The 24,688-nt window shown below is 35.8% G+C and overlaps 1 protein-coding gene across 13 annotated transcripts in view; it reads right to left on the bottom strand.

The window, feature by feature from the left end:
- The window catches only part of SLIT2 (slit guidance ligand 2), a 260,073-nt gene that overhangs the window by 221,692 nt on the left and 13,693 nt on the right, over positions 1-24,688 (bottom strand). For all 13 annotated transcript variants that reach the window (XM_086888866.1, XM_086888871.1, XM_086888864.1 and 10 more), the window contains exon 4: positions 17,333-17,404. In XM_086888866.1, the coding sequence (XP_086744992.1) occupies positions 17,333-17,404 (72 nt within the window). The remainder of the gene's footprint in view (positions 1-17,332; positions 17,405-24,688) is intronic.

Raw genomic sequence — 24,688 nt, 5'->3', positions numbered from 1 at the left:
AAATTTTTAACACAATAATAGACACATTTAGCAAATCTACCAAACTAAAGCAACTACCATGCATAAGGAACAAAATGTAATGTCATGGTTACCTTTGGGCAATTAGTTAGATATAAAAATCCCACATAGCTATTTAAAATACACACTTATATTTCAGGCACTATTTTCATTTGTATTGGGAATTTTTTAAAATATTTTATTAATAAGTGTGTGTGTTTGTAACTTCAAAGTGAGCAAGTAATTTTTTCCCCTGCACTGCATGCTTCCCATAGAAGAAATAAGAAAACACTGTATTTTACACAAAGCATCTTGGAATCATTTATAGTAAAGAAAGCTAGACTAATAAGATTTTTCATTAAGAATGCAGAAGAGAATTTTCAGGAAAAAAACTCATTCTCCAGGAAAGACAGAAATCTAGACATCACAATGTCTATCAGCTGAGCTCACAGTAAAAGTAACCAAGTAACATCATGTTGAGGTTCAGGACAGTGATGACAAATTATATACTGAAGTTATTGAGAAGACAAAAAGTTTTCACTGCACTCAAGAATTTGGTCAATTTGATAACAGAAATATGGAAAAAGCATGTCTGAACATGATATCCCCTGGGATCTGACAAGTTATACAAGAAGAACAAGTGTCATCAGAAATTATTGTTGATATCTTATTCACTAAATGATCCTCTATTTCTTTGCAAACTATTTCTTCTTTCATTGATCCATGATGTGTAAAAAGGTGATTTAACAGGTATAAAGCTCCTCCTGGATGCCCAGGAAAATTAATCTGGAACTCTGTCAAATTACAGGGTTGATTGCAATATGCAGTCAGCATCTGTATTGGTGAGGAAATAAAAATATCTGCACTGAATTCCCCCATCCTGTGACTCCAGGTTGAGGTTTAGCAAGCTTACATTTGCTGAAGAAACAAAACCCCCCGCAGCTCTTGCAGCTGACCAAACAAAATATCAGTCCACAAGAGCAGGAGAAACAGTAGCATCTTTTTCCCAATATAAATCTAATGATGATTTTGCAGCCAATAGCCATCTTAATTCAGACATGCGAGGTGATTTCTTTATCTTACACATAAAGCACATATCTGGGAATTATAATCTGCATTTTCAAGTGACCATATACAAAAAAGCAGTTATGTAATCTGCCAAACTTCTTCGTACTGATTCATTATACAGCTTCACTGTTTGGTGAAGCTGCACCATGAACAGTCTGCAATTTCCTTCTTGGAGCCATCTTACTCATTTCACACTGAAAAAATGACTGAAATTAGCAAACAACAACTCAGGGATTGACAATAATCTGAGAACAAACAATTAGCTCCATCAGCCAGGAAACCAGATGTACACTGTAACAGTACTAGCTGGTACTGTGATAGGAAATAAGGAATCTGGAAGGACCAGAAGGTTTCTGAATTTCAAAAAAGTGTTTTCCAACAAGACTGTCATTCACTTCAGAGACAATGTCAACTACTAGGACACTGATCAAGTCATCTGATCAATTAATAGTAGGCCATTAAGAAATCTTCAGGGCTAGAGGTGGCACTTACGGAAGTAGCAGAGTGAGGAAGATTGACTTCTTCATGATGAAAACCACAGATCTTCCATCTACAGACACATTACTATTTTTCAACATTCACATGCAATTTACAATATTGTTTCCTACATTTTTCATATGCTTCCCTTGGCACCAGATTTCATTAAGATGCTGGCAGTGCCATCTGCAGCTCCTCTGTCAACAGTTTGATCTCAGATGAGTCATTCAGCCTGGGCTAGCGAGCAAGCAGAAAAGCCTCTTAAGCCTGTGTAAATAAGTCAGCTCAATAAGCTGCATTAAGCACCTTGCAAGAAACAGGCAGTCAAGGGAAGAGGGCAAAAAGACTTGCCTTTACCAATTTGAAATTCTAACCTTGAAATTTGGAATTTTAAATTCCAAAATTTTAAAATGTTCCACAGCCCACATTCTATTGCAAGGTCCTCCACCATCATTCAAGACAAACACAATAGACATCATTCCACCCAGCAATACAGCTGTCCCTAATCTTTGGTAGAGTTACCTGGAGAACCTGATGGAAATAATCTTCAAGTTGCCAGTGCTGATACTGACAGTGGTATCAGTAAGATACGTTAGACATCCACTATAGGACACGACTTCATTTAGAAGAGAAGCTAAGCAGAACATTTAGAAAAAGCTAACAGAATGTATTCATATGGAAATTGCTTTAACCAAAAAGCAGCAGCAGCGGTTGCATCAAAAAGAGGATTCGCAAAAAAGTTAAGACCTTTCTATTCTAACAATAATTTTCCTTCTGAGTAAAGAATTTTCAAGTCAGTCTGACTTGAAAATTACTTGAAGATAAAAAAAAAAAACAACCGACTTTTGAATTATATACAGATAATATATTAAAAAAAACCCACTGTGGAATTATAGGTTAAGTACAACGCTGGGAAGCTCATGGAAGGTGGCAGTAACCGGCTCAGCATCCACAAGGGGGAGCCTGCCCCTGGGAACAAATCTGAACTCTTGCTCTTCATTAGACAGTTTACAGTTGTCGGACAGCTCACCAGTCCACTATTTGGTACTGAGCATTTTCCGCAAGTTTTAGACTTTAATCAGAGTTGATGTTTGCATAAGAGGAGAGTCACAGAGAGCCAAAGCAGGAAGGAAGCTGAAACAAATCAAGAAATGGGGATATGACCTTTACAAAGGGAATATATATAACCTGTCTAAATACACTGATTTTTAAAAGGAAGAACCAGCCCAGGGAAACAGGAATGGAACACATGTACCCAAAAGATATATTTCTTATTTATCTTGGTTCCTATAGGATGTCTATTTTCACTTCTAATCTGCTTGGAAATGACTAAATATTTGTTAGTATTTCCATTTTGGAACTATTTATCTTCATAGCCATGGTAATACATTCACATAAAGGCATCAGAGCTGCCAAATTCCTTCATTACAATTTGGATCATGGTGTAGAGGCTGGGGTGTTGGCACTTGCATCTCACTGGACCCGTAACAGCAGACACTCATCATCATCAAGTCATTATCACATTTTCCCTTTGCGGCTGTGTTTATTTTAAGAAATTCCCATGTGTTCAAACATTACCTAGGCTTATTTCAGGGTACCAGTTCTACATGAAACTTCAGCACAAGCAAATATTTCTTTGCCTGTACAGTTCATACCTTCTGAAGCGGGTCCCACAGATTCATATATGTTCAACGAAACATTCAAAAACAAAAAGCAGAAAACCACATTTACCATAACTGTTTTAACCACACCCCCTGCTCCTCCCCCTAGAAAGTTACTAAGTTTCCTTTCAAAACTAGTTAATTCACACCACATTTTGTTTTTTAAAAAGGTCTCATATTTGGAAAGTTTTACATAGTGTAATCCTCTCTAAACATTACATAACCTCAAAAGCACTGCTGATAAAAAGTACACACTGCAGGATATTGTTATTAAGCAAATAAAGCAGAACAAAGCATCAATCAAAATGTGATTTCTGATTACATAATATTTTTCTCCAGTAAGGAACAGAAACCAAATTCAGAACATCTTTTCAATCTCCTTCTGGACTATCCAACTGAAACACTGAGCATAATTCAAGTTGTTTGGGTTTTTTAATTACTAGCTATAGCATTCAATACAGTGTTTATCCTCCTCTCTCTATGGAAAGAAAAATAGACCCTGGGTTTTCTGTATCTTTATTTAGAAAGAAAGACATTCCTAGCATACCCAGGGAAATTCATTAATCAGGGCATGCCAAAATGATGATGACCTTACACTTGAGTGGTACAGATACAATTATCTTCTGTTGGTATCTTTCTTTAGGCATATCAAAACTACTCACCCTTTTTAAATACTCGCCAAATTTATATGGGACCCACACTATTATTGTGCAGAATGAGATTACACCATTAAAGACTTTTCAGCAACATTCACACTTAGCAAACTATTTGAGAAGTCATCTCATGTTCAGAAGCCAAAATAAAACACAATGGACAAATACAGTCATACAGCCGTAATTAAAAAAATGGAAGTAAGGTGAACAAAACAAATTAATAGCAGCAGATTTTCTTACAAAACAATCCCACCCACAGCTAACCACGCAAAAAAAGGAGGCTCTGAACAGTTACAGAAATCTAGATTAAGTTCCATTTCAACAAGGGACCCAGTTAAAAAGCTGTTCATTTCTAAGGAACTATAAACTGATATTACAGCATCAAATTCTGATTCACTATAAGAAGACATTAAGGTAAGTTCCAAATTTATGTCTCTAATTCATCAAATAATAATGCAACATTTAATGGATACAGATATTTTATTAACTGTTTTCTTTTGGAGAAACAGAGAAATCTTTTCAAGACATATCTCCACCTTTATTGGCATTTTCTCTTGACTACTTCTCAATGACTGGGATTTGTTTTGGTTCTTTGCAGGTTCATTGTTTTGGCTTTGTCTTAAAACATTAGTATCTTAAATACTAATAATGAAGGCCTGAAGAACCAGCAGTGCTAATGCATTTGCATGCCCACACATCACACACTAAGGTCTTGCTGTATGCTTGAGAGGCAGAGTCACAAACACTCAAATTCCTATTCCATGGAATACACAAAACTGAGTGGTTATTCTAATAGTGCTTTCCTTCAGGAATCAGACTTTGAAGTCTTTTACAGCAACAGGAATAAAACTATGATTTTTTTTTAATACAAAATGTTTTCTACTTTTGTTTACTCAACATGGAACAATTCTTACGCACCTTAACCTAAATTTCTCTAGAGTAAGCATTTAAAATAATACACCTTTCTGCCAGCACTGAAAGGCTCTCTGGGCCTCAGTCCTACATTACAAACTATCATGGTAATCTGCAGCTCTTGTAAGACAAAGTCTTCCCTGGACAAAAACTCAAATCAGCAACCAGCAGATTCCCAAGTATTTGCAACTATCAGTGAAATGTCAGCTTGTTCATGTTTCAGAATTTATTCCCTACTACCAACTCACCCTGTCTAGGGTTTATCTAGGTATGAGAAGCACTACTGGCTCCACCTGACTCCTTTTCACCAACCTAGTCAAATACATCACATGGAACAACACCACAAGCTGTCATTCATACTGCAAGAAAGAATTAGACTCCTCTCCCCACCTGGCACCTCTGTGGATAAAATCATGATGAAGAAAGCTTGTAACAGAATGGTTTGGAGACCAGCAATGTACAAAAATCACAGAAAAAGCTTTGATTTTCAGCTACTACAGAGAAAATCCAACACCCCTGTTACTCCTAAATGTTCAGTCTTGTGAATTTATTATTCCAGCAAACTGTACAGTTCCATTTCTTTAATAAGAATTTGTGTATCTGGTAGTGTTATTATTACCATTTTTACTTCAATGCTGAATATACAACAAATGATCATTCTTAGGTCACCAATCTCAAAAACTTGCAACTCCCTGCTGAAATCTTTTCTTGACCAATCACCTTCTTAATTCAACTACATTTCTCACAGTCTTACTTTTTGTTCTTCCTAATATAAATGCACACACATTGATGTTATTTTGCTATTCCACCCATATAAATAGGCTAACAGTACACTCTAATTTTAAAGCCTTCCCTACAATTCAAATACATTTCTGTTTTCTTTCATTTTACTGAGGAAAAAGACAAAGATTTTGCAACCTGATACACAAAGGAAGAAAAACCCCTCAATTTAGACAAAAATACTAGTGAAATATTTTTAATGAGGCAACAAAATGGAAAAAATATCCATTTGAAGTGAACTTCCCATAAGATTAACTAGCAAAGCAAACCACATCATCAGTTTTGCAAAACTCCATAACAAAGTTAGAAATATTTTCCATTTCCTGCCTTTGATACACACACATGAAATGGGATGTTTTTGTTCCATGCTGCACATTTACAGATATTATTAAGTCTCTCACAATAGCTTTTCCCCAGTGATTATAATCTTTAGTTTGCCATATTTTGTATTTCCCACATTCTCCAGTTCATATCCACAGGAGAAATAATTCCAGCATACTTTATTTTTTTTTTTTATTCAAATCCCTTACTATTATTTCCTCTACCAAAATTTACTGGTGCGCTGTTTAAACAGTTTAGATCAGCAATCAATAGACTAAAAAATAGACTAAATAAGTACTTCATCCTAGTGTCTAAAACTTCAGGAACATGTGACACAACTGGCACACTGAACAACAGCTTTGAACAGAGCACATAGTTTTACATGCAAGATTTCAAAGGTAATACTACACTGCATGTTGCAAAAGTGCTTCATAATATGGCATGCTAGTTGAACACATTTTACTAATTGTAATCTTTTTTATAAATCTTAAAAACAGTTGTAAAATTTTCTGAATATTTCCTAGTCCAAGACTTAGAACATGGTGAAAGATTCTCTTCTTTTACACAGATAGAGGCACTGCTATCAGTCAGCACAGTCAAGATGACCTGATTGGCATTTAGACCCTCAAATCTGAATGTGGGTGGCTACCTTCACCGGCAAACCAAGAGAAAACAGCACTGTGGTTGTGATTCCTTTATAGCTGAAATTTAAATTTGGCATCTGCTAAACTTACTTGCAAAACTAAAATTTTGCCATGGCTTCTGCACCTCTGACATGAGCACTGTATTAGAGATCAAGTGTCAAAACATTGCTCTACAGATTTGGTAGGCTGTCCGTTTCACAGAAGTTCTTTCTGAAATTTTTAGAAATTACTCTGACATTAAAAATGACTGCTTTTTGAGTGGTATTTTTATTGTGTTGTAGGCACATAAGTGACGAGGAGAGTACTATTGCTATAACAAATTATGGCATAGGAGAGTTAAACGGAAGTATTTTCTCTATTGAATTTAGAGACATTATTAAAATCTAGAAGAGAATGTAGCCTCTTGTCTTTTGCAAAGAATGTACAATTCATAAAGGACACAGAATATGACAGAATCAATTAATTATTGACTAGATTTAACATTTACACAGTAGTTAGGACCAGATAGGAATTTTCTCCAGTATCAGAAATGATCACTGCTTTCATGCTGTATACATATGTGTCAGTGCTATTTTCTTAGTTCATCTAAATAACTTTTTTAGCTCAGCTAAGCTTTTCAAATTCTTTTCTCTGTCTTTTAGATGCACATTTATATTCCTTCCTCTCTAATAAGCCTTCCATAACTTGGCATTCAGAGAAGCAGCTATTACAAATCCACCTTCATTCTATCAGCTGTTATCCTATCTTCATTGCAACTCTTCCCTATGGGTCTTACCAAACTCAATATGCAACATTTGCAACTTCAGGGTCAACTACCTAAATCCCTGCCAGCTATCCACCACTCCTACAAAAAGCCATTAAAGTGGGAAAAAGAAGAGTTGATGTTTCTTCTATCTTTCCCATGTTAAAGTACTAAAAGCAGTGAACAACTGCCACCAAACCTCTCCTTGTACGCACTACCTTATAAAGTACAAGCAGCCCCTCCTTACAACTCTATGGATTACACATTCATAGCAAAAATAAAAATACAATTCAACTGTCTGGACAGAAGGAGAAATGAAAAGAGGCAAAGATTTTCTCTCTTGTACATGTTACCCTGAAAATCCTCAAGGAGTGCTTAGCTGAAAGGATTACCCCCCCAGTTCAGCCCCTTATTTCTTCCCCCTAAAGACTAAGGGCCCTGGAAAGAAGCCTTCAGAGTGTGGTCCTGTAAACACCCTTGAGCCAGGGAGGCCCTGCACCTGGGCTTGGCTGTAAAGATGAAAAGAGTTCTGCAAGTCCCAGCTTTTTTCCCCATGAGGTGGGTCTGAACAGCCATTAGCAGAGCAGACCTCTCAAGTGTCTGAGGGAGAGAATAAACCCCGCTCAGCATTCATAAGCAGCCTTTCCCAAGTAAAGCCACCAGGCCTGGCTCCAAGTACCCTTACAACAGCTACAAGAATCGGGACAACAGTCTGGGCTCTTCATCACTGCAGCCCCGGCTTCAGCTCTTCTCCAACACCAAGTACTGCACTCTGTATGTTGGCACTTTCCTGACCATAATGAGAGTCCCTTTAATTGGTACTTAGATAATGTTTGTGACCTTCCCACCAGGCCTCTGAGTTCCAAACAGTTCAGTGTCATTTTGGCTGAAGTTTACTGGTCTGTGTGTGGAAAGTGTAGCCTAAGTCTTCCTACGTGCACTGCTCGTCTTAATCACTCAGCAGCATAGCAAACCTACAAGCTCTGCCAGGACTGAGGAGACAGCAAGCTACACATAGTACAGGGTAAGCCTTTCTTATCTATCCTAAGTGTATCCTGAGGCTCCTTCACCCAACACTTCAATTAAAAGGTGGATATTGGAGAATTATTTTTCCATTAAAAACTGAAGAAAGGACTGAAATTGCAATACACTGTTTAAACTCTAAATGCTCAAATATTTGAGACAAAAGCAAATCTCTATCTGAATATTAAATTTCAACTTTATAAATATATTCAGAGAAATTTAAAAAACATTAAGATCCCACTGGCAGATAGAAGTCTCAATGCATGCTGTAATATTTCATCAAGTGTTAGATGGTTTATGTCAGCTGCGTGGAAAAAAAGGAACATTTACTGTATCAGCAGATTCCATCTGCGTTTTCTAACTCAGTTATTGACATGTGAGAAGAATATGAACATCAAGAAAAATAAAAACCACAATAAAATTTGTGGGTCATCAATAATTTACTTAAGCTGTGCTGGGCTTTCACTATTATTTTCTTAAAATGCTTTAAAATTGTGGGATTTATTCCCTGAGCAAAAACCAAATAATAAACAACACCCAAAACAATCTTTAAACCATTATGCTATTTCAATTTTTACTACAGTATGTTTGTAAAAATACATCAGTTGAAAAACACCTGCTCTTTGTTAAAGAGCATTTCATCTTGCATTGGGTCGAGGATGCAAAAAAAACCTATTCAAACATGCTTTCTAGGGCAACATTATTGCAGAAAGCATTAGTAGATCAACATTACAATAAAAACCATTATGGAGGACCCAGAGAAAATTAAATCTTTTAGATAGCTCTGACTTTGATACAATAGAACATATGGAAGTGGATCTGTACTGGGTAAAGTGGGTACGCAATTTTGTAGTAATGTTCTTTCCCTTGCCAATTCCCTACTCTTTTTGAAGAACTCAGACAGTAGCTGCTGCAACCAGAACATGATATGATGTCCGTTTCAAACTTACTTTTTGTTTTTTTCTTATAGAAGCTTGTATATCCTTATCAAGAACATATAGACAAATCTGGCAAGACAACAAGTTTATTTATTTTAACTACAGCAAGATTTTTGTTGATAAATTCTATATACATTAGTTATTTCCTACGCAGAACTGTGCTCTTTATCAGCATGTGCACTTTGGGAAATATTTTTAAATTGAATAATATTTTTTTTGTTTAGATGCTGTGTGAGTAACTTTAAAGAAGCTTTAAAACAAATTCAATGCATTTAAAACGCTATATAAATCAACATTCAGGATGAAGGGTCAACAGGGGTTAAACTGTCTGTCCTTCTTGATTGCCTTCATAAATGTCTTTTCTAGCTGTATTATAGAAGCAACCACAGCATAACTTGGATATTAAAACCTCCACGGAAACCAACAATAAAAGCTGCAAAGAATTTCACAAGGTTTTTTTTTTTTTTCTCTCTTAGGTGTTAATTAAATGATCATTTAACACTGAAATGTAAACACAACATTTTCATCTGCTGACAGCATAGCCCATTATAAATCCAGGGTAATAAACGTCCTGGTGTTAATACTCTGAACCAAGTTCCCACAACACACTAAGATGCCTTGTCGTGTCTAAGGTTAAGCATCTAGACACAAAACAAAGATTGTGCCTACTCGACTTCCAGTTCAATTTTCCCATCGCCCAGTGACCTAGGTAACACTTTGAGCAATAAAGAATAAATTTAATTTCTCCAGCATTTTGTGAGGATTAGGAACAATTGTTGGCCTGCAATGACTTTTTATCCTTGGATTCTTTCTCTTCCAGAGCATTCCCCCAGTTCTAAAAGAAAATTCTGATGGTTTAAGACACAGAACAAACAGAACTTTAAATTAGGCTTTTTTCAATCAATTGGAACTCTTGGAGGGGAAGCAATCAACTTCTCTTTGGACTTTTCTCAGCTATTCAGTTACTTTAGGCTTTAATCTTCCACTTGTAGAAGAAACCTACCATCACAGGGACAAGCCTCTATACTTTCAGATTTTCCCTTGGCTTGATTTATTCCTCTTTTCTGTTCTTTTTTTTTTAATCAAGATGACATGGCTGCACTTATATGTCCACCCTGTGCAAGCCAAGACTTACAGATGTCCTCTTTATAACATTTCACACCATGTTTCTGCACCACATAATAATGGCAATTCCTCTGACATGCTTTTTTTTACTTTCCATGGCTTCCTTCACTGAGTTTCAGTTTTCTACTTAACTTCTGACTTAATGGTTTCCTGGATCATAAGTTACCAAAGCTTTCAAGGTCTGCCTTCCAGGAACAACGCGGGGACTGGACATGAATATGGGTACAGATGATCCAAAACCAGACACTTATTTTTGTATTCAAACACAATTCTCCACTTCAACTGCAATGATGCCAACAAAGATACGGAAGACAATTAATATTTAAATAGATAATGTTTGTAAGTCAAAGCACCAAAACCACAGTAGCAAAAGTAAACCTCTCAATTACTCTGAATACCACCACACTATTTAAATAGAGCTATGGCTTGAGTAATTAATATGATTGATGTTTTCACATTAGACATATTTAAATGCCAGCAGCTAATAGCATAAAAAAAATTAATAACATATACCTATGTTGGTCAAGAAGCATTGCCTAAGTCATATTTTTGTTTGCTTGGTGTTTAACATAAATTTCCAATTAAGGTTAAAAGCGATTGAACAGTTTTGGATGTTTGTTCTAATAAAAAAAAATTATAAGCATCACAGAATCAGAGCATTCTGAGTTGGGAGGGACCCACAAGGATCAAACTCCAACTCCTGGATATCCCTATAGATGCCTTTTCCTGAAATTAGTCAACTATATCACTTATTCATGCAGCTTACATAAAGAGTTAGTGATCTGCCCAGATCAGAATTAGTTTACAGCCCCAGCAGTCCATCCAAATTGCCATTTTGTCCCATAGCAAAAGAAATATCCCTTGTAAAAAAACCAAGAAAATTATGTTTTTATAATTAAAGAAATAAAGGCAAATTCAACAATTCAAAGACTGCTTCCAGTTATATCAAAAGTAAAAAAAAAATAAACATCCATATTGAGAGCATCATTTCACAATAAAATAATTTGTTTCCAATTTCGAAAATCTCATACTATTACTTGCAGTAACAACAATTCACTTGATTTCTGTATATTTGGTACATGATTTTTTTTTTTCATGCACAGCACCATACAAGTTGAAACACAAATCCAAAAGAAAGCATAGCTCAGGAAAGGCCAACAGATTAAGAGATTCTATAACAAAGGGCAGGAAGAGTATCACAGTGAAGTCTGAAGTCTAATAATTGCACAGAGTGATAATTCATTTTACTTTTCTTTTTCTGACTACATTTCAAAAGTTCATTCTGGTTCTACCAACATTTCCACTCAGCTGAATCTAAGGCTGAATGCTTGCTGTTGCTAGGATATAGCTACTGCAAGTTGTACACCAAATGCATACAAGCAATACTTGTTTCTTTGCTCAAAAAAAAAATCAATTACCTGATGAATTGTAAGCATTTTTGCAACACTTCCAAAAATCTTTAAAATGCCATCCTGCCATATCAGTGAGGCCTATGTCTGAAGCAAAGCTACAGTGGCTTTTGCTTGTTCAGTACCTTGAGATGACAGAATTTTCAATTCTGAAACATTGTAGGAGAGATTGAAAACTTAAGGTAGAAGTAAGTGGTAGTAGGACCAGAAAAAAGGTGAACATGCAAGTCAAATTGCATAAAGCATTCAAGCTCTCAATTCCCTTTCGTCACTATATTAAAAACGAGCAGGTAATAGAAGTAACAGTGTTTAAAATCTCACAAAACTTTATCTCCTAGTTCTTCTATGCCAGAAATAAATACCAGAGAACAGGTATTACAAACCTAGCCCAGGGATAACATGTTCACAGTTACTCTGGTTAATTCTTACAGGCAATGAACCTTAACAAGCATATTTTTAATACATACTTAATATTTTAGATAGGCCTGTCTGTCTACCGACTGGGATTATACGAAGATAAACTCTCAGAAAAGTAACTGGCAGTGGCCATGCAGTGGAAGGACCACATTCACCCTAAAAACATTCCATACTGGGGTAAGAAGACTTCTTGTTAGCAAAAATGCAGTGATGCAGCTTGCATACTGCAAAAAATATTAGTAATTACTCATATAGTAAAGATTCAGTCTTAATTACTGGCTTACAATACCACAAAGCCAGAACTGTATAGTCATTTACCTATACTAATATGTATATGCTCTTTGCTAAGTAGTAATTTTGAAATATAGTTAGATTCTGATAACTATAGTCACAGTTCAAGAGTGGTGCTAACAAAATAATGCTAGTATTTAAAAACTAACTAGCGGCAGAATCGCTCTATTCTTGCCAACTGAACTTAATTGGCTAGATAAAACAATTCAAACATTCTTGTACTTGAACTAAGCAACTGTGATAAAAACAAGTTAAAAGACAGCCAGGTTGATGCAATGTAAGGAAGATGTATTTGCTTCTATTTAGCCCTAAAATGGTATGACTTCTATTACATGAGAAAAAAAAAGGAATTTTCTTGTGTGCATGCTGCTAGAAAACACCATAACAAATCATAAAAACAAGTGAGTAAAACACCTCAACACACTACCCTAGGGAGGGTATAGTAACAAGGTGGCTTCATAATTCATGTTTGAACAACTGTTTCTAAAATTTTTGTCCATCCAGCCCACCTCTGCAATAAAGTGGAGCACACTGTAATGCTACTGCAGCACAGTGGAAACCAACCTGCTGTGCTTACCTGACAGCAGTTCCGCTAACAATCTGCTCTCAAAAGGAGAAAAATCCTTCAATATTTCTTTTTGAAAGGGGGAAACTTATTTTTACTCCTCATTGGATTTAACACCCAGAGAAGTTGTTTGTAGTTGGAATATTTCAGAGGCTTTGAGACAATGAGCATTTTTCTAATAAGTGATTCCTTTATTGAGTTGCTAAAATGGATTCAGACTGAAGGTGTCTTTCCTACAAAATTATGACCATAGTCTCACCATGATGACTATTAAAAGAAATATGACAAGATCATAAATTACACCTTAAAAACAGGGAGTCCAGCATTTGAAAATAGTTAAAAGTCCTTGCCATAGCACCTTACGTGCACCATTTTATCACTTTTTTCCCTCCTATCTGGTGCGGTTTTGCGGGTTTTTTCCCTTTTTTTCTCTCTCTCAGCCAAGGTAAAAGCCAAAGCAGGTTTGGGGAGCGATGTGAGCGGCACCTGCAGCAGCGGGAGCCGAGGCTGCCCGGGCCGGGAGCGGCCGCGGCCCAGGCCTGTGGGCCGGGATGAGGAATGATGTCGGTGCGGCCGGACAACGGTAACCCTGGCAACTGTAACCTGCAATTCCTGCCTAACCATTGTGGGATTTATTGTGGCAGGGGCCAAAGAGGCCAAGAGTAAAATGAAGCAGAGAACTATGGTGTCTGACACATCTAGTACCACACACTTTAATCATAGCTGGCAGAAATTAATTCAGGAGGAATTTTTGCAAGGGCCCCCCGTACGGCCTGTTTTGTTGCTGCTGCTGCTGTTCTGGCCTAAGATAATTTTTTAAAGTTTTTTTTTTTTTATGTTTAGTACTTTTTTCCTGTAATTATTTGCTGTTTGGAATTTTTTTAGTGACTAACAGACATGTCAAAATTAATGTTTATTAATCAGACTACATTAAGTTTTGGAGCTTTTTCCTTTTAGATGAGAAATATTCAATGTGTACCTTCAAGTACACATACTAAAAAAAAAAACATATATAAGACTACATTTGCTACAAAGGTAGATTTTTTTTTCCCCCGAGGCCAACACTGCCTAACTTATACAGATATTGGTCAGTAAAGAAACTTAACCACATTCTAAATACAATAAATGTAAATCAAAAGGGACAAGCTTACGTACTTCAATAACCTTTACATGCCACTGATTAATAAAGGTATTTTTTAAAACTAAATTTTCAAACAGCTTGGGTCCAGCACTCAGTATCCTGCAGCAAACAGCAATCAATGAACTGTGATCTAACCAGCCAAAGTAAGCAGTCAAAATCTATTTGCCTCAGATAAGCACTCACTAGGCTGTGGTCATTCTCTGTGCTAAGGTACCATCCCTGATGCTACACAACGTGGCATGAGTGGGCATGCAGGTCACCAAAGAATGCTCCTCCTTGCAGGAATACTACTTGTTGAGCAAGAACTTATCATCCCAGAGGATTTCAAACAGCACCTTTAAAATAAAGGTATTGCATCAAAACAGGGGTTCATGTACATTGTGTTTTGAGAGACTGCTTGCAAGGTAAGATTAATATACCCTATAGAACCCTTCATGCTATTTTTAGCATTAGGTACTTCCTACTGAAATATTTATGTCAAAACACCTCTGTAGATAGCTGTTAATGGGAAAATCAGCTTATGTTTTGACTAAAATTATCCATTTTAACTAGTTCCAGGAGATTTCTTGGAAGGCTGCTAAACTGGAAAGAAAGTAGCCTGAAAAATAATTTAACCACCTTTGAAATTAAGTGTCTTTAGACACAGAAAATAATGCACTGTCTCTTTTAAATTCTCAACCTATTGCTTTCCTTTACTTACACTTCCCATCTGTCAACAAGTGCTTGTAATTTTATTACACTGTCCTGTAGTTTATGCAGAGTTGGTATTATTTTACAGAGTTCTGTTAATGGACTGGATAAATGGTAATGCTATTTAAACTAGTCTCCTGCTCCAGCAAACACAGCTGCAACTGTACTACTATTTCTAGGCAAACATCTTGACCTGAACATGCAGTGCTCTCTCAACCCGTCCAAAGAGAAATTGGAGCAGACAGCAAAGGGAAAGCATAGCCGTCCGCTGGCGGCAACCAACTGTGTCGAATCATAATTCATATACAGTGTAACCTCTTTCTTTTATATTGCATTTAGCCTACACAACAAGCATATGTGCTTCTTCACCTGGCATCTCATTTACAGCCAAGGGTCAAATGGTAATTATTATTCACAGAAGCTCAATAGTATGTTGAAACCTTGCAGTACACACATTGTTTGATTAGCTGTTAAATGCCAAAAATAAACCCAAAGCAATATACATCTATATTATTTATCATGTTTAGAGAACTTTAATTCTCCTTAGAAAAATATTTATTTGGATGTAAATACATCTAAGCATACACAACAATATATGTAAAAAAACAAACCACTTTATACTCTTCAAAGGGAACAAGATACATATTAACTGGAAACTGACAACAAACATTTAACTAACATCAGTTAGTTTTTAATTACAAATTTAGTGCTAAGCAGCTGTAGTTTTTTACTATCATTCATATTTTCTTTTAAACATGAATACATTATAACCAGACATTCACTTTCATGGTCTGATCAACAATAACCCTTAGGCAGAGGAAATTTAATACTGTGAAGCCAGTGATCTCTTACTTTCCTCCATATACGCTATGAGCAGTTGTGTGCTTTATGTCAAAGGACTTTATAGATTTAAGACTAGCATCTATCAAATACACAATTCTGAAATAAATACATTCAAATATAATTTTGACTACAGTGTGTATCCATTTTTTGCCTGCAAATTATGGCTCATTTCTATTTTATATGAATCTAGGTAGCAACCATTACACTGTAGGCGGAATAATAAAATGATCATAAATCCCTTTCATTTCCTTCCTGATAGAAGTAATGTCTTTATCCCAGCTGATGGAAATTATAAGAGACTTAATTGTTAATATATAATATCATATTTGAATATATTATAATATTATAGCACAGCAAAATATTTTTTTTTTCAGGAAAAAAGCCTTCAGCAGCTTTCTGGCCTAGTCATTTAACAACTCATTACTTCTTTAGGGAATTTCTGGAAACAAAGTATACATTTCTAGCAAGGGAATAAAACAAGATACACAAAGATAAATGTTTACAATAATAGGAGTAATTTTCAGTTTGCTATTGTATATTGCTACAAGAAGAGAGAAAAGAACTATTATTTCACAATAATAAAACAAAATCAACTAAAAAAAGCATCACATTTGTTCTCAAACATAATTCCATGTACTAAAGTAGAAACAAGAGAAATACTGCTTTCCTCCAACTTCAATTTTCTTTTTCCAAGCACACAAGTGATGAAACCCACCATTAACCAGCAATTTCAACAGCAGAAATCTCACCTGGAGTCTGAAGAAATGTATCAAACATATCTAAATTAAAACACACTGAACTAGTACAACCTTGCCAAAGCCTACTTAAGCTTAATGTCATGTGTTATCCCTTCTATAACACATACTGTAACTTAAAGATACCTAATAATCTATTTTGTTTAATTAAACTACATTCTAAACTTTATTCCACATTTCAACTGCAACAGAATTAAGTGGCTTATTAGAAAGGACAATGTATCAAAAACATGTATTTTAAAATATTGGCTAGAGTAAAGCATTATCAAACCAAGTAACAAAATCAAAACAAAATATTTCCTTGATTTGTTGTCATTTTTATTTAAGCAAAGCATTTGATAATTTTTTCTTCCCAGAGCTTGAGTTACTAGCTTTGTTTTCTCTGTGAAGGGACACAGGAGAGAGTTGTCTACAGACCTAGCATTTGCCAATACTATCATTTTTCTGGCCAAGTGTGTATGGCCACAAAAGCAGAACATCACAAAACCAAAGTGCTTATACAGTGCTGCATCTCTGGGTCAGAATCTCCACAGGCATTTTTTAGTTCTTTTAACACAGAAACAATTAAAAAAAAAAACCCAAACACGAAAAAAGGAAAATCAAAGTATTTTTTCAGAAAAACTTCCTTAAAGAAGTGGGAGAAAATGACAATATTCTCATACAAATATCAGTATCTGACCTAGAGGTTAAAAAAAAATAAAATTTAAAAAAAAACTCTGAAAAGCAGTCAAAGAAAGTAAACAGTTTAAACAAAATACCAATGTTCAAAGACACATTTGAGCCCGATGTGAGACAAAAGGTAAAAATTTTAATGCAAGACACAATAACAGACCAAATCCAAATTTTCCCAAATAATAGTTACTGGGTCGTGCCTACTTACAGCCTGTATAACTTCGGCGTCCCCAGAAAGAGCAGCTCAGAAAGCAACTGGAGGTTATTTCTGTTTAGGCGCCTTTGGAAAGAAAAAGAAAAAGTTGTGTTAAATTACAAATGCTACAGCAATGCAATGCAACCACTTTGAGTTGGAATCCCAGTGCTGTAACAAGCTGATTTTAAAGACCAGAAAGGTCCATTAGCGGAGACATGGTCCAGTAGTAAATTTGCCATGGACTAATTACATTTTCTGGTTTCCCCCAACAGACCATATTACCTATTTTATGAAAGATTTTGAATCTCTGCAGAGTGAACCAATCACTAAGTCAGGTCTCCGTCCCACATAAATAACATGAAAGCTAAAAACACAAAATCAGCAGTATAAATTTAATTCCCTACCAACTCTACGTTCCTCTTAGTGTAATGGAGCAAATAGACATTTTGTGACCATGAAAAGGTTCAAGGGAGCATGTATCAAGCATATAAATATAAACATATAAACTTTCAGTAACAAGATAATACTATGTCCAAAGACCCACATAACCTATTCATATAAATTTTTAAAAGCATAGGAAGCTGTTACAGAAGCCCTGATTAAATAGAAGTCAAAAAACCCCGAGGAATCACAGCTTCTATTTGGCATTACAAGTTTTTTTGTGCAGCTTTTTTTCTTTAATTGTAAAGATAGGAATTTTGAAGAAGCTACATTAAAAAAATCAGAACTCGATCAGATGTACATAAGACAGTGTACAACAGAAAAACTGCAACTGAAATCTGGAAGGTGCCCATTTGTCTGTGAAGATTCTCACTGAGCATGCTGACCAGGGTCACAGCTGCTCACACTGAGGTGACAAGATCAAAGCCCTCTGTATTATACCCATAGACAACAGAACAGCCACTAGCCAAGGCAAATATATTCTACCTTCATGCTTTTTTCTAAACATACAATGCAGATTATTCTTTCTACCATGTGTAAGTGACAGCTCTGGAGCATACTGTCATCCCAGTCAAGAAGTCAAGCCCTAAACAGGTTTTTGGTTATTTTTAAGCAATGCATCCACCACATGTGGCACCTGCTATTCAAGCAAAGCAACCTACTGGAAAAAACGCTTGTGTCCCATAAAATTTATCACAGGCCAGTTTGCAATTCACAATCCCTCAATAATTCAAGGCATTTGTGGAAACCAGACTGCATGGGACTGTCTGATATATACATATATATGCACACACACACATCATATATATATGAAGATAAAATCATTACAGTGGTTACACTACATCAATAAACTGTTTCAAGACATTCCACTAGGTGAAAAAATATACTGGACATCAGTCTTGAAAAATTAAGTTTTAGAATTTCATAAAGGCTCAGATTTTCCTGTTTGTTCATCTTATGCTGAACTTAAATATTTAAGCCTGTTTAGCCTCCCTGGGCTAACTTCTCAATAATGTTCCATATAATGGTCTTTCCAGTTTAAAGGTTTTTCCAGAAATTCCCACGTAGATACCCAGAGACATTCGGAATCAAATTTTACATAGCTCCATGGTTTTAGTTCGCTTAGCTTTTCTTCCCTTAAAGCTCAATGTGATGGGAGTGAAATATTCTGTTTAATATTTTTATGCAGAGGTTTGTTACCAGGCTTCAAACACAAGCAGTCATTTGAGTTCTAGATATCCATAATTCTCCAGTGTTAATGTCAGGTTCCTTGCTGTTAGTCAAGCATCAGAAATCCTTATTTCTCTAAGCAGAAGAAACCTAAATCACTCTTTTAGAGATTAAAAGAATACTTAGATTGAAAGAACCAGAAAATTAAAGACTACACCACTGGGATAAGAGAGATGAGTGACAATGCATTCTAATAATTAAGAAAAAAATATTAATCCAGCAACAACAACAAAAAATCTAGATTGTGATCTTGCAAGTCATACGTCCAAATAAGTAGAACAAAAAATTTACATATAAAAGAGAGCTATAAACTAATGACTCCTGGAAGACTTCTGAATTGAGCACTACTTAAGAAGAAAACCAGCCCTACATAAATACAAAAAAGTGATACATTTTACTGTTTCTGCATTTACTACATTTTCAAAATAAAATAATTTAAAAATAGACATTTTCTGACCTTTAGTCAATTTATGTATAAAGGTACATGCCAAGATCACAAAACTGAAGTAGATGACAATTGTTTTAAACTAAGTTATATTTACAATCCAACAAGATTTTGAAAATTAAAGAAATGAACAAATGACTAAGTAAAAAACAGAAGAAAAATTCTTTCACTGCTTCTCTTAGCTAAATAGAAACATAAGCCTCTAAGTCCATGATTACAGATCCAGAATTACATGGAAAAGCATGCAGAGCAAAGACTAAAAAGTCAGTCTTCTAATCAGCTTTTCAGGATAAAAATCTCTGTTGGTACTTCTTAATAACTAGTAAGTTTAGATACTAGACAAAAATGAACTGTTACCAAAAGGGCGGTGAAATTAATCAGTATCTGTATTTTTGTAGAAGTTTCTGTAGTAGAAATTTCTCAGTATCTGTTTTTTTTGCATAATATTACATAAAAACCTCTCTAGTACAATGACATAATATTAATTAATGATCAAGTTCATCAGGCAGGCTGCCTTTCAGTCAGTGCAGCAACAACCTTAAAGGACACACAGGAACACTCCGAAGGATACTTCACAGGTAAAATACTCACTCTGCTATTTAACATCTTATACAAAGAGTTAACATCTTCCATCAGGAGCTTCTGTTATTACTGCAGATCATATACCTCACACAGCTGAGTATACCTTTAACATACTGATGCATCTGCCACTCCACAGCACTTTCAAATCTAAGTCATGGACAATAAATCTAGTTGCATTAATTAAACTAGCAATAAATAGCTCTACTCTCATGCCTCAACAGTTTCTACCCTGTGAGCTTGGAACTTCAAATTAGTGTTTCAACACACGAATTTACTTTGCCTTTCACAAGACTAAAATATTTGTTCTTTGAGCACTACACAGATTGAGGGAATACACAAGTGAAATCCCTTATGAATCCTGCATTTTGTATCTTTTATTTTGAATAGCTTTATCCCACTCACTGAATATTCTTTTAGTACTAAGCTCTCTTTACCAAAAAAATTGAGTATTCCTTATTGCCTGTGACCAAGAAGATTAAACATTAGTAATTTTTATGAAGGACATAGTGGGAAATATGTCTTTTACTATACTTCAAGAAGATACTTCAGCTATCTTTACATATTACAAGTTATAGCAAATGCTTTTGAAGGAGTCAATTTACTTGAGTTATCTATATGGAGATTTTATGAACTAGACTTCACTGAAATGTATTTTTCAAGACTACAGTAGGTAGTTCTCTACAAAACTATATGAAAACATAAGTGAATGGGAAAAAACTGTGCAGAACAAATCTGAAACAACAGCCTAGTATCACAGTACACAACAGTTTCCCATTCAACAATCACCATGAAGAGTTTGTAATGTTTGGAAAAAGCCACACAATGAGTCCAGAAAATACATTACTATTTTAAAATGGCTCACTATTTTATATGGTTCCCCAAAATTTACACTTTTCCAGGTGACCTGATGCTTAATTTTGTCTGGAATCAGAGTGAGTGAAAAAGATATGATCCCCTTTTTCTCTTAAATGGAAACACAAGGTAAGCACAGTGGATCATGGAATCCAAGACTGCAGGTTTTAAAGAGCTACAGCTACTTTGAGTAAAAACAACCATAAACATTCCACTACACCTCCTTCCAATGTGTGGTGGCAGACACTTAGCACAGTTACCATGATTTCCCTGGGGCAATGCGAGAATTTTCAGTTTCACCAACTGAACCAGAACTGACATGAAGCTCAAAGTGAAGCACTGAAGAAACAGTGATGAGATATTACATACTGTGACTATTCAGTTTTCCAACTGAGCAACAAGTATTTGTGTTTCTCAAGCAGAGAGCTCAGAGCAGATGAAGCATTAGTGGTGTAAGCAACAGAAAATGTACTGGAAAATCTATTTTAACTTTGCAATAACTTGGACTGTAAAGTCCTTTGGTAGTGTCCAGAAATAAACAGATGAGGCACCAATATAATATATTTCAAGTTACAATTTAAATATACGTAATTTTTTCTTCTGTTGCTGAATGCATCTTTAGAAAGAGATTAGGCAAACTTAGGTAAGTTTTTGAGCTCTTCACAATGAATTCAAGCAAAGTCCACCTACCTAAAGTATACAAAGTATTTCAAATACTTCAGAGTTTAAAACTCCCAGAGCTCAGTCTTCTAGACACATTAAAGCACCTTCAAAGTAAAATGATGGTTGAAATATTCAAAAGGAATTAAAAACAAATTAAAAATACCTTTGACAAACGAGACTGTGAAAATACTCATTAAAGGAAGCTCAATACCAACAGGCAGACAAAAAGTAAGACACAAAGAATAAGTAACTCTTTGAACCAGACAAAATTAAGGCAAGCAAAAAAAAGTGGCTTGATTTAAGCTAGTGGTTCTGAACAACAGGCTATTTGAGTTGAAATTAGTATACATCTGAATTTTATTTGTCTTCTGCATGCAGCCAGAGTATATGTAGATGACAGCAGACAGAGGTACAGTGCAGGGAGAGCACATTACATTCCCAGTAGAAACATATCCCAACCCATTGATGTCTGGCCATACCACAAGTCCATCCTGATGTCTCTCTCAAGTTTTCACACCACAATAACTATGATCCAGTAGCAATCAAGCATGGAGGAGGAAAGGAGAAAAAAAAATAAATCTTGATTGCCCTGGGGACAATGTAATCATCTGCAATTGCTATAATTCACACCCATTTGTTTCAGACTTGCTACGGCCTTCATTGTAACTTGTTTCTGATCCCACTATATCAACTACATACAACCAGAGAAGGTGTAGGAGACTGTAGAGCCTCTCTGGAAAAATGAGTTGCTTCAGTGCTTGACTGTCCTTGCAGTGAAGAAGTTTTGCCCTTATGTGCAGTTACGCTTCCCAATTTGATTTATGCTTGTTGGCTTACCAGAGCAACAAGCCCGGCTTGAGGTTTTTCATAACCTCCTCACAAGTAGTGGAAGGCTGCTATTGTGTCCCACCTAAGTAATTTTCCAATGGGTTTTAGTTCAAGCAGATGCAATTCTACCTGTAGATTCTGTAGGACAAAAGAAGCCCTCAAAAATAACCTGAAAGCTTATTGAAGTTAAAAGCTGTTTCAAGTAAGTTATAAATCAGCTGTGCTCTTTAATTAGAAACAGTCTATTCCATTGGATGCATAGAGAATGAGAGCCTTCCAAAACTCTAAATGCAGGCACAGATGCATTTTATTCTACCACCACTGCTTCAGGAAAAAGGATTGATTGCTTCCAACTCACACTACATTGACAGTATCATTCATTATTTTTCATTCCTCCTTCAAAGTTAGCCAAGAGAAGTAAATACACTAACTGCACATAGTAGCACACAGCACCATACAGCCTGGAAATTGTATTCTTCAAAATGAACATATCCACACCTTCTGTTTGTCAGCAGAGGAAATAACTATTACACGCATTCAAAAATAGCATGTAACAGCTCAGTGAAGCTCATTTGCAAAATATATATAAACTTTAAAAGCATAAAAGCCTGTTTACATTACATTTCAATTTAAAATGGAAGAACATGTCAGTAATTAAACCTCTGCGTGTTCACACAGGAGCACTTCCTACTCACAACTGAGCCCGCAAGGCTCCTTAGAGTAGTTCCAAGATGTTAGAGGGATATGCATCTGCTGGGAAGGTCTAACATCAGTTCAGGCTTTATGAGCTCAGGAAATACAGAAGCCACCTACAAAATTATCCAAGTACCTGAAAACAGAACACTAGTGCACAGCACCCAAATCATCTCCATGGGCTGGTTTAAGTACAATGTCCTAAAAAATCTAACGCTAATGTATAGGATCAGAATAACAGACATCAGAAACAGTGATTCCTATTGCCTCAACAGAGAAATTACAGAGAGCTTAACTTAGACTTACAACTGAAATGAAGGAAAATCACTACTTTTCTACAAAAAACATTGTGTTATATCTGCCAGAGGCAGAAAATACTTTTGCATCCATGTCCAAAGCCACAATCTGCTGAACTTCAACACATCTGGCAACTGCTGTCTGTAAATGTGACTTGCATGTCATCAAGTGAGAGGAAAACCCAAGAACTAAGAGCTAAGCAAAAGATTGTGCCAGTTTTTCCATTAAGAACTCTCTGCAAAGAGAATTTCTCTAGTCAAACTACTCATAATCTCATTAAGCCTAACGATATCAAATTTACCAACCACATGAGTAAAAACTGGAATCTGAGAAGTTCAAGGTTGTTCTTACAGCATTTGGATGGCCAAGAAGGTTTTACCCAGGTCAAGAATGACTTAAAAGCAGGACTCCATTTCCCAGGCTAAATAATGACTAGCTAAAAAAAGACTTGTAAGTTATTCCCCATTTAATTTCAAATATAAATTAGATATCTGTTGCAGTAAGAAAAAATAATTCTGAACAGTGGCAGGACAATACTGCAAACTCAGTTTCTTACTTGTGTAGGAAGTAGTGAAAGGTACTTCTCAACTATAGTACTACACTGAACTACTGTACAGTACCTGAAACCAAACATATTTTCTGTCTTTTATTTTTTTCTCCCATGAGTTTGATGTCAAGTCCAAAATAACCACACTCCTCTCCTAGCCCAATCAATTCTCCCTACATTATGCAGAACAGTATTTTGTGCTGTCAAGAGCCTATACTCACTTTGCCTTTTTAAAGCATTTTTTTCACTAGGAAGAAAAGACAGAAACCAAGGATGTTGTTTTCTGTATTCCTTACTGTTTCAACAGAAAGGATATTTCAATAAAAATTTGGTCATTATACCTATTAATTCTGCCTACAGCACGAAGAATCATTAAAAACACTGTAAAAGCCAGGAAACTGCAAGCTAGGAAGCCTCATCTCAATGTCTGGGAAGGCAACATGGCAAAATAGAAGCTGTTTCTATTCTAGATACAGTAAGGACAAGATGATGACTGGGAGTGGTCAGCATGGATTTAACACTAGGAAAATGATGCCTGACCAGCCTGGTAGCCTCCTACAACAAATAAGGAACTTGGTAGTAGATGTTTATCTTGACTTCAGTACAGCTTCTGACACTGCCATTCATAATGACTGTCCTCACAGACAAACTGATAGAGTACAGACTACAAAAGCAGATTGTGAGGTGGACCGAAAATTGCCTGAAGTGCCAAGTTCAAAGAGCTGCAGTCAGGGGCACAAAGTCCTTTTGGAGAACAGTCACAAGCAATAGAGGCCAGTAATGGAACTAA

This window comes from Cyanistes caeruleus, chromosome 5 (genome assembly GCF_971803275.1).
Source record: "Cyanistes caeruleus chromosome 5, bCyaCae1.hap1.1, whole genome shotgun sequence".
Classification (NCBI taxonomy): Eukaryota; Metazoa; Chordata; class Aves; order Passeriformes; family Paridae; genus Cyanistes; species Cyanistes caeruleus.
Note: the sequence above shows the minus strand (reverse complement) of the source record. Positions and strands in the feature narration are given on the sequence as shown.